Genomic DNA, 12,023 nt, shown 5'->3' on the forward strand with positions numbered 1-12,023 from the left:
ACTTGTAAACACACACACTGGCTAGCAGTTTGGATATCAAACATTTTTGCTGCACAAAGGATATTACTGAAAGCATAGCAAGGCAGTAAATACATCCAGGAGGCTAGTTTTCAGAGACATGTTTGAGATTATGGCCATAGAAATCTACAACAGTTATTCATGTTTTTCAGTAGTAACTCACTTAACACTAACTTAAAGTGATAAGAAAAGGCAGAAAATAATACAACCTAGTTATATAGTAAAGACAAAACACACATCACTTTGAAATTACTTCAAGTTTGAAATCAGCTTAGATATATCTGAGATCAAATCCCAAGTACTGTTGCTGAACACTTTTGATGTCCTACTATTTCTGCACTACCCATATATACTTAGCTGATCTGAAACAAAAAGACACTTACAGGAAATATACCTGAAAAATCTGTGGCCAGAAATGAAAACAAGAAACCACACAAATTACAAGATACTGCTTCATCTCCACAGTACAGAATGGTCAAGAATGGAAAAAATTCCAAACAATTGTGTGAAAAAAAATGGATCCTGAAATTATTCACCTTGCTTTAAAGATTATCAAACATACACATTTGTAAAATACACTAATTTGTAAAATCCCTTTCAGGACTTTAGGTCTTATTTGGACCTGCAAATACATTGTCTCTGTATCCCCTTAGAGTAACACTTGATCTCTGCTCTATTGTAAAACCATGCAAAAGCTTATTCCTAAAAAAAAAAAATAAAAAAGGCAATTAGTCACTCATCTTTTTTTTCTGTTACTTCTTCTCTCCTTCCTGTTCAAGATTTTCAACTGCCCTGTCCAGTAGTATCATATCTTGCCAGCAGGGATGCTGCACAATTTACTTCAATAACAAGAAGAACACATGCCTTATAACCTCCTCATTACAATCTTTGGTTGACTCCACGTTCTCAACGCATTCAGCACTTGTAGGAAGTACCAGGTACACTGCACATGTAGTGTTACACAGTACAGGGAAATAGCTCTCCCCTTTCTACAGCTTAAGGCAGTCCCTTAAAAAACAGTTAATACAGCTTGCTCAAACTCTCGTCCTTAGGGCAATTCAGACTGCTTTTACTGTCAACAGTGGCCTATTCCTGACTGATACTTATTGGCAGTACATGTACCTATAAGGTAGTGCCATAGCTTATTATGTTACCTTTTTCGGAACTATTTTGGTGTCATATGTGCCAAGTCTTCTGTATCACATGAACAGATACATATATTCAAGCAGCATTTACAGACCTCTGTTGTGTGAGCTGGTTTGCTTCTGCCAATCTCATTTTACTACTAAACAAATACCCATATGTAAAATATTCTTAAGAATATGAGCAGCTATGAGCTCGTTTGCTTCTCCAATCTCATTTTACTACTAAGCAAATACCCATATGTAAAATATTCTTAAGAATATGAGCAGCTAAAAAAGTGCACTAAAAAAGTGCATCCATGGGGAAAGCCATCAGTTTTCTGCCTGTGTGACTTCTTAGTCTAGCTCACTACCCCGTGAACACCACAGCCACGAAAGGTAAGCGCAAAGTCAAAGTTGGGCAGTAAGGGAAGAAATAAAAATCTGTAGCAAACTGCACTGCGTTTAAGAAACGTCATGGGCATTTTCACTACAACTGGACAATGTCATGAGTAATCTGTGACAGCCCTACTTTGAGTGAGAGGTTGGACTGGATAACATTCTAAAAACTTTCCAAAACTTAATTATTCAATGAGAGTGAATATAAAAAAATCAAATCAACAAAACCACTCATGGTGGTTAAATGAAAAAATGCTATTTCATTACCCTTTTGCTACTGGGAGCATCAGATTGAGTACCTATCAAAAATCCATTTTATATGGATCTTGTGTTTCTACAATGACCATTTTTTCCAGAACCTAGGAAGATAACGCTTGGACAACTACCATTACAGAATTTTTAATTGCAATGGTTTTAGAAAAAGCATAAAATTCCAAACCCTGTAGCTGAACTCTTTTCCCTTTAAAATAACCATCCTTCTTCCTGCCATTTTGGGTTTGGGGTTTTTTTGTCTGGATTCTGATTAAGTATGAAACCAATAAACAGAAACAGTCACTATATTCCATCAAAAGTATACTTTGCTCCTTAAAAATACATTATATTTAATGTCAGAAGATTTACCAGTAAAAGTTTTCTAATAAAAGCAAACTTCATACTTTATAACATGAAGTGTTTTTTTTTCTTTTTTTCTTCCTTCCTCACCTAGTACTTCCAAAGGAAGCTAAAGATTAAGAACTGTGGTTTGTCATGGCCTTAAAGTAATATACTTTAACTCTCAAATCTGTATCATCTCTTTAACTACACTGCCATGAGATTATCTTGACAACTTCAATACCATGAAGCTATTTATTTTACCATAATAGCTTCATGGACAAACAGATAGCTGGACAAATAGCTGGACAAACAGATCAAGTATGTTCTGCCAGTTTCAAAACACTTTATACAACTCACTGCGATCACCAGTCTGCATTTAGTCTCTTCCTACTGACATTAAGTATACATTCAGAATATATTAGTCAATTCCATCAATAAAATACAATTTCTTTCAAGTCTCGAGTTGTAGAATACATACCCTCTTAAAGTTTGAAGTGCCATAGTACATTTCTTATCTCAATTTTTGTTTTATTATTTTAAAATCTTTAAAAATTACAAGCAGTCAACTAGCTTATTACCAAAACATTCTCCATTTGCCACACAATCCACAAGTGTTCCCACCTTTTTCTGTAATTTTAACTCTGCAAACTTAGAAAACTATACTAGCAATTACAAGGGGAAGACTGAAACAAAAAATTTAGCTATTCGAATGTCTCGGTTTCTTACTTAAAATTATTTTTTACTTGCAAATTCCATTTGCCAACTTGTCAAGGCTTCTTCTCTGTACTGCCTGTACTGAATAAAAGACTGTGAAGCAAAAGAATGTTGACAAAAAAAATAAAATTTACCATTTCTTTTGCACAAATATTGCTGAAGCTGGAGGAGAAGGAGAAAAGAGAGCAATTTCCCTGCAGAGTCAAGCTGCTAAGTACCCATAATCACTCCAAAAATCTTTGTCACAATGTGACAAACCCTATGTTTCTACCATACTGTGCACCATTTTTTTCCTCCTCTGACAGAACCACAGCAGGTAGTAATTGTGCTATTCAAATGTCAGCCTACACAGAGTATTGTTCACAAAGCTTGGTTATGAATATTAAAAAGTATGAAAATGAGTAGATTGCCATATTACACATCTATATTTAGATGACTATGATGTTCTTCATAATCCTGAAATCATTTCAGAAACTGTACACAGAACTGAGAAAAGAGAAGACTCTTCCAAGGTCTTCTTATTGTGACTGCTACTGCTAAAGCACAGTCTGTTCTCTGAGCAAAGCAGCTTTCTCTAGAACAATTGGAAAATGCAAACAGACATTATCTGGAACTAGAACATCTGACTTGATACAAGAAGAAAATCAACAACTGACCTTTCTCGAAAGCAATCTGTTTCAGGACATTCCAGCAGAAAAAACAGCTTCACTAAAGGGGTGGGGCAATAGAATGAAAGGACCTAAAACCAGTATCTGGAAAAGAAGGCAACAAAAGCAAGGAAGGGAGGAAGAAAAGGGAGCAGCACCAGATAGGCTCTGTAGCTACTACTGAAGCAGATAATATAATAAGAGTCTTTTAGACTCTTAGGACAGTGCCTTATCATAAAGCAGAAAAGCAGACAAGAGCTCAGCACCATGGCAACATTCACTTGCTTAATTACCAGCCCAGAAGGCTTCCAACAAGATCACTGGAAACATGTTTCACAGAAATAGTTGCTTTCACTCTTCCATAGTAATGCAGAAAATCAGGAGGGTAACAGCAATAGGACAGACCCACAAAGAAAGCCATTGCTTTCATTCAGCATCAAGGAGTTCGTACAGATGCACATTGGTTTTGTATAAACAAATTCTCATGGCGAAATCATCACCAATAAGGAAGTTAATTAACATACCTTTCAGTCGATGACTTAGAATCTGTTCCAGAATGGCTGCAAAATTATTAAATTCAGGGGAAGTATCATCGATAGTTTCAAAACAGGAACGGTCAATCAGAGTTTTGACTGAAAACCTAGAGCAAAAAATATGGGGCAATCATAAATTATGTTTATATTATTCATAATTATGAATAATTAGTGGTCCTCTATAGCAGGGCCATAGTTGGTATAAACCAAACAAGCAAGGAACCAGAATCCACCTTGATGATACCAAGTTCAGTCATAGCAACAGGAACACACAAAATGTTCAGATATAGCATGTAAGTGCAATTGGCATTGCTGGTCTTAGGCATAAAGCCTTAAAAACAGAAAGAAAACAAAAATCCCCACCCTTTCCACACAGAAATGAGTCAATTATTTTTCTCTTCTCTAAACTACTGTAATGCAGTTGGAGAAAAACAAGCACTCAAAAGCATCCAACATCAGTTTCTCTTTGTAATCCTAAACATAAACATTTTTGCTTGACATTTTGTCAGTACTCCTTTTATTCACAAAATCCATGTCCAATAATCAGAAATACAAACTTTAACCTATTATGAGAACACTTTAATTTCATCCTAATGCAAAAATAATCTAGATATATTATAAAACAATGAATTTTTATGTATTGTTAACTCTGCATTCACTTAGGCTGATTTCTCTGTGAATGGGGGTAATCCTTATTCAGCACTATATTGCTTCATTATTATACTAGAAAAGCTTTCAATTTCAATGATCCAACACTTAAAATTGGAAAGGCTGAATCAAGTCACTGTAAAATACAGACAAGATGTAATTAGTCAGCTGGCCAGCTTGCTGTGTTTAGTTACTCCTACATTTATACAAACTTTTATTCTTATTCAGAGGATAGTTTAAACCTCAACAAATGTGACAAAAAATAATTTTTCTTCTACCTTCATAATTTTTATCATTTTCCATTATTTTCCTTTCTTCAACTTGTTGTTCTAGTTTCAAGACAAATTTCTCAAATTTAAAAGTAGTAAATGCTTCAGATTTATTATGGTTTTTTGCAATGATCTTATTTGTATTAACAGAGCCATACTGCAGCCTGAGGAGATAGTTTTCGCAACACCCAAATGTCAACAGTACCAACTCAGGATGTTCTCACTGTGCCTGCTCCTCCCAGATCCTACACCTGAGTGAGCGCTGGCTCTCAGTTTTGCCAGTTCTACTATTTATGATGCTCACTATGAACTGTTCTAGATTTTCAGTACTGGAAGGAAGGGGAGAAGTGACTCTTAAATAAGGATACATTCATAAAAAATATCCTTCACAGCATCTCAACACAAGCACTTCTATGGAACAGATGCAGAAGCAGCACAGCATTATAGGCATGGGCAGGAATGAAGCCCCTTACACCGGTACTATTTTGAAATGCTCTGTACTACAGAAGTAACTGCCTCCTTAGTGGAGTCAGCACAGCCTTCTGATGCACAAAACTAGTGTGCTCAAACTGAATTGGCACATAGCTCAAGAGTTTCCACTCAATTATGTTTTACTCAGTAAACTTTGGAATAAAGACTCCCTATTTTACCTTTCCTGCAGGCTTCTATTGTTGTGGTGTTTTTTGGAGAACAAGAATTAGGAGTGAATTAGGGTGGAGGAGGAAGCTTCTCCTGCAGTGCCAAATTATGACTCAGTTTTGAACTCCTCCATATTTTTAACCAATTTTGAGTAAGTGAGAGACATGCATGCCCACCAGTTAACTGCTATTGACTCTTCTAAGGGCAGAACCTACTGCTTCCTCAAAGCTATATCAGAGTCGAGAAATTTCTGATTTAAAAAAAAAAACTTCATTTTGAAAAACAAACACCTATAGCAATACCATGACTAAGCTAATATTAACTGTAACAGGATGAGTCCTCCCACACCATGCAGGTCTGAAAAAGATACAGTGCAGCACATCACTTACAGATCCATACACAAGATAGACAGTGAGTTTGCAGTGTGATGTACTGCCCTGTATACAGGAATATCATCATAAAACTCAGAGATAGGATCATCCATAAACTGCAAAATTAAGTAGAGTACAATATAAAGCCATGTCTATTTTTCCTCTATTCAATGTCATACTTGAAAATCTACTACTTAATATTGTATAGAGTACCTATTCAGAAATAGAGATATATTCAAGAAGAAACACTTAAGAGCAATTTCACAACACTTCTAAAAATCAGAGATAAGCTTTATTTTCTTCTTATTTTTAAAGCATTCTGCAACACAACTGAAGAAAAAATATCTAGTATTTAAGGAAACAATTTTTTTTATATATCTAGGGTCTAATTATAAAATACAGTCTAAGAGCTCATCATCAAAATAGTGTTCTTTTTAAGTGCGCATATTACTGCCATAATGTCAGAAATGTTAATTTTCATACATCTACTCTACCCTTTCACCAAAAACCTAAACCTTTATAGTCAAGTTGGGTTCAATTTGCTTTTCGGAGAACTTAGAGGGAGTGCAAGTATGTACTTACTTCTATAATCCAGGAAGATAACAGCACTACCAAGCAAACTCTGTTTCACTAGAAATATTTTTTGATATTTAAAAAAATACTCTTAGGCAAATACTTGTGTGTTATCTTTTTTCTCCAAATACTACAAAGAGGCAAACATATATTTAAGTGCAAATTAAAAGTCATGAGTGCGTTTTGCATATTAGATATTCACACTTCACCATGTTTACCATGTATATTGGAAAAAGGATTAAGGGTATATAGAAGTTATGCCTTTGAAAAACGGTTACACTCTAAGCACTAAGTAAGCAATTCTCCTCAGTCATTGAAGTTGTTTCCAGTGCATGGGGCCCCAGACCAGAAATTCCACACTCTTGCACAGTTATGTGGAGTCACATGGAGACTGAAAGTCAAGAAACAAAAGGTCAGGTCTAAAGTACACAAGAGCTATTGAAGAAAAAAGGTCCAAATAGCTAGAGCTGTTTCCCTGGTTCCCTGTATTGCTCCCATCTTCATATAATCTTTAAGGATGGAAAAGAGCTTTATGATCATGGAGTCCCATCGTTAACAGTGCCAAGTCCATGCTAAACCATGTCCCCAAGTGCCACATCCACACTTTTTTGGAACGCTTCCAGGAATGGTGATGCTACCACTTTCCTGGGCACTCTGTTCCAATGGCTGACCACTCCTTCCGCAAAGAATTTTCACTGAATACCCAATCTAAACCTCTCTCGTGCAACTTGAGGCTTTTTCCTCTCGTCCTGGGAAAAGAGCCCAAGCAACACCTCACTCCATCTTTTCTCCACTGGGCTGCCACAGCAGCACTGCACTCCAGAGCAGCAGTCTGCTTACATATCAGAGGTTAACTTCTAAGTGGACTGTAAGAGCAGATGAGTTATGTAGCTCCTGTTGCTATACCAGTTGCTTCAAGACTTTTTTAAAAAAAGTATTTTATCCAACATTTCCCATTGTGTTACTGCAACAACTTTTACTCCCTGACTTCTTTTACTTGTTTTTTTTTTAATACAATAACTACCATTGGAGAGATTTCAATATCAGTGTTTCTAAATTACCTTAATGAACTCTGATGATTTGGATTATTACACATTTTTCTCTGTCACAAATCTACTCTTGCCGGAGCCAAAAAGAAGATGTTGAAACAGTAGCATTCTCCCAACCTTAAAAAGACCTTATGAATTATGTAAGATGGAGACATTCTTGAATAAGAAAGACTTAAACCAATCTTTTTAGGGTAGGTTGTTCCACTGTTTTGCAAGATGCACAAGAAGTCTCCCAACTCTCTTGAATAACTCGAAATCAAAGCCAAACATTTTGTGGATACATCCCACATCCATAGGCTTATTTCCAAAACAGCAACAAGTTCCTAACCAAAAAGCAAAAAAGTGGGAAATCAGACTGATATATGAATCTGTCTATTTTCCTTGTCAGATTCTGTGTCTCCTTTTAAGTTTTCAAATGACTGAAAGGATTTTGTCATGATTATTTAGCTTTCAATTTGGGAAGTGTAATTAAAACACTATTTTAAAGAATTCAAGCTATTACTACAGAATAATCCCTAAGATTATGAAGCAATATGCCTTATGCTAAAGATGGCAATCACGAAACCAGACAGTTAAACTGAGTCAATGTCACTGCAACAGATCTTACATGTATTAGCAAAATCACTGTTTTAAAAGCATATTTCCTAACAGTTGTTCAAGTCTGTGTTAACAGAAATTCTGAGTTTCAGCTATGAATGTCACTTCTGAGGCCCGTCTCAGTTGTTCTGTATCTATATGGATCTTTGATCTGTGAATCTTATCAAAGACTAGATTAAAACAAGTTGAACAATCTATAACTAGTAAAAAATCTCAGTGCCACTTACTGAAAAATGGAAGGGAACAAACTCAAGGAAAAACTCAAGGAGAGAGACAAAGCTTAGAACATGCATTACATACTCAAAAAACTCCTGAGAATTATTCCAATTTAAATCATGGCTGTGCAGCTACAAAAACACAGCCATGCATTTTCATATGCAATTGGTTTATGGAACTTACTATGTCACTTTCCATGGCTACAGTGACACTCAACATTTCAGTGGAAAAAAAAAAACAAAAAAACAACTGTTCCTTCCAAAGCTGTAAATATAAGAAGCTACCCACATCTGCAGGAGGAGTTAGATAACATCATTGTAAGAAGAGATTAAAACCTTAAAGTCTGGTAAAGCTATTAAGTAAAAATATGCTAAATTGAAGCTTTGACAAAAATAATTCATTAAATTATGAGAGACTGTTAACAGATGGTAACTCAGATGAGTATCTTCCTTGTGATCTTTCTCCTTCACTGGGGAACAGCCCATACCATCCAAATTTGATTGAACCAATTGACTGGAGCTACTTTTTACCAGAACAATTCCTTATTTTCATAGAATTCTGATTGAAAAGGACCGTTATTTTACTTTTTTCAATACTAACTTGGCTATTCCTAACAAGTAACACTTTTCTATAAAAGAAAATGTGCAATAACTACAGTAAAGCACAGAGATATTTTAAACGCTTACTCTTACACTCGCAGAATAAAAATATAAATAAATGTAGATACATCATAATAATGCAAATCCTTCCTCCTCAACATTCTTTCCAAATTTTAATGTGTATTCACAAACTGAGAACTTTAAGTTTTGTGAAGAAAAGCAAAATTAAGTTGCTTTACTGAAAATAATAAAAATACACCAATCTCAAGCAGTTTCTGCAGCAGCACTCTGTTTTTTATGTGTTTAAATGAATTCCCTCAGATTTCTAAGCATTTTTAAATATATTACACCATCACTTCAACTTCAGTACAAGGACATCAAATAAACCAAAAAACCAATGTAACAGTACAGAGTACAGAAGAGTTCTTCTCAAGTGGGAGGCAGAAAAAAACCCCAAGTCCTGTAGAATACAATACATTCCTTTAAAAAGAACTGTTTATATCCTGTACAATTGTGTGATTACTTGATAAAACCGGTGTTTTCCAGAGCACATGGATTGGCAATATCTGCATCTTTGTAACAACAATGAAACTGAAAACTTCTATTTCTATTATTTAAGCTACTTCAGCAGGTTTGATAAAAAACTTTAAATTTTTTTTGTTGTGTATCTTTTTCACAGGTAGGAGCAGAGATAAGCATACAAGTCCAGGAAAAGACAGAATAGTACTGATGTTACTCAAACACAGATACAATGATTTGAATGAATACTGAGGCACATTCATGATATGAATGATAGAGTCACACTTTGTAAAACCTGCTAACAGTATACCATAAAAGAAAAAAAAAGTAGAAAATATGACATTGTATGGGTTTTTAAAAATCCTGCTGCAGCATTAAGTGATGATGGTACAAAATTATCTAACAGTTGTCCTGGCACTTTAGTAAGATATGCGGGAACTAAAAGTATATCATAATCCACATGAATCTGCTGATATAATATTCAAATTACTTTAATAACTTCAAAACTGAGCAACTGAAACAAACGACCGAATGGAGCCATTGCTAACAGCATATCCATGTATTTAAAAGTTTGCCATGACGTTACAGGTCACTGCTGCACACCTGGAAATGCGGCATGAATTCCACACTGACAGCAGTGGAAACGCTTAAACGGAACGTCATAGATCTGCTATTAAGCTTGCATAAGCTCAGCACTAAGATCCTTTAAAAAAAAGAAAAGAAAGAAAGACATTTGAATACAGTAGCTCTAGTACTGCAGATTTCCTGATCTAGATTTCGTAGATAAAAATATCCCGGAGCGCAGCCTCTTCGGGATGGTCCTGCGGCACCGGCGCGCTCGCAGGAGGAGCACACTGTCAGCGGCCTGAACCTCTTCCCCCCGGTTCACCCCGTTACCTCGAAAACCCCATCACACTCACTCCGAACCGGACCCGCGGCCGCACCGCGGCAATGGAAGGGCAGCTACGGCAGCTGTGCCCGCACGAGTCCAGCGCCGCGGAGCGCTCAGGCTGCTCCGCCTGGCTCCCGCACCGCCTTTCTCCCAGCATGGTGCCGAGAACAAACCTGTCAGTCCCCCGCTTCAGGAGAGGCCATTCGACGCCCCGCAGCAGCGGCACTGCCCGGTGAGCCCCTGCCCCCCGCCGCCCGGACACCCTCCCGCGAACGCTCCCAGGAGCTGAGTCAGGATGGATGGAGGAGGCTGCTCGACCCTCACGGGGGCCGGCACCGGCCTCCCTGCCCGGACAGGGCTGCGGCGGGGCCGACACCCGCGCTCCTGCCCCCGACCCACCTGTGCGGAACGGGGGCGGGACGGGCCCGCGGGCTGCGGCGGGAGCGAGGGGGGACGGTCCCCTCGGGCAGGGCAGGGCAGGGCCCCGGCCCGGAGCTCACCTGCACACCGTGATCAAGTTCCGCCTCTCCACCGCGGCGTTGCGGGACGGGACGCTCTTCCTCCGGGCGGAGACGTTGAGCCCCCCTAAGCCGAGGGACGCCATCTCCGCTGGGCAGGGCAGGTGGAGCCGCCGGGGCTGGCGCGGAGCCTTTGTTCCTGGCCTCCCGCTCTCCAGGATGCTGCGCCTGCCGCCGCCGCACGCGAACGAGAAGGAAGCGGATGAGGAGGCCCCCGTGCTTTTCGCGCTCCTCCTCCCGCTGCCCGGTCCCGGCGCGCCCGAGGCAGCGGCGGGTCGGGCGGGGATGCGCGGGGTGCCCGCGGCGGGGGCGGCTCGGCCCCCGCTCCCGGCAGCCGGGCGGCCACAGCGCCGCAGAGCGCCGGCGCCGCCAGCCAATCAGCGCGCGGGGGGCGCGGCGCCGGCGCCGCCTGGCGGCGCTCCCGGGGCACGGCGGGCGCTCCCCGGCGGCGCGCGCCTCCCGGGGCGAGCCGCACCTGGGGCCGCGGCGGCGGCGGCGTTCGGTGGGAACCGCGAGGGAGCCCTGCAGCTCTCCGGGCGTCTGTAAAACCGTGGTCTTCCTTTAATTGCTGTCAGTTCTGTCCCTTCTTAGCCCGTTGCCGCCTAGAATGTGAGAACTTCCCTGGTTGTAGCTTTTAGAGTTTGGAATGCTGTCTGTCGTTCATTAGGATTATAGAATCACAAGGTTGGAAAAAACCTCTGAGATCGTCGAGTCCGACGTTTCACTGAACACCACTATGTCAGCTAGATGCCACTAAGTACCACACTGGGTTTTGATCTCCTCCAGGACATGACCCCATCTCCTCCCTGGGCAGTCTGTTGCAGTGCTGGACATTGCTTTATGAAATGTATCAGCTTTGCAGGCCATGCTTGTGGGAATACGGGAATGAAGTGGGAATACACTTTGCCACCAAACTGCAGCTGGCTCGGCTCTGAACTGAGGCGTGCTTGGAAGAGCTCTGGCTATAGGGCTTTGCCTTGGCACCAAGACGCAGAATTGCATGACGTTTATGTCACTGGAAGACAGGAAGACGAAGCACTGCAGAAGAAAGCCTAGCAGAAAACTAATTGTGGTTGTGGCTGTGAAGGAGTAGATTTGGCTTGTTAG

The 12,023-nt window shown here is 39.8% G+C and overlaps 1 protein-coding gene across 2 annotated transcripts in view; it reads right to left on the reverse strand.

Annotated features, from left to right (window-relative positions):
- RUNDC3B (RUN domain containing 3B) overlaps positions 1 to 11,263 on the reverse strand; it is a 51,087-nt gene extending 39,824 nt beyond the window's left edge. Inside the window, exons 1-2 of one of the 2 annotated variants that reach the window (XM_068211838.1) lie at positions 10,899 to 11,261; positions 4,018 to 4,133 (exon numbers count right to left, since the gene is read on the reverse strand). In XM_068211838.1, the coding sequence (XP_068067939.1) occupies positions 4,018 to 4,133; positions 10,899 to 11,002 (220 nt within the window). In that variant the 5' untranslated portion in view covers positions 11,003 to 11,261. Of the gene's footprint in view, positions 1 to 4,017; positions 4,134 to 10,898 lie in introns of both variants that reach the window. The other variant, XM_068211848.1, reaches the window with a different exon arrangement.
- Between the last annotated feature and the right edge of the window lie 760 nt (positions 11,264 to 12,023).

Source organism: Anomalospiza imberbis, chromosome 1 (assembly GCF_031753505.1).
Source record: "Anomalospiza imberbis isolate Cuckoo-Finch-1a 21T00152 chromosome 1, ASM3175350v1, whole genome shotgun sequence".
Taxonomy (NCBI): Eukaryota; Metazoa; Chordata; class Aves; order Passeriformes; family Viduidae; genus Anomalospiza; species Anomalospiza imberbis.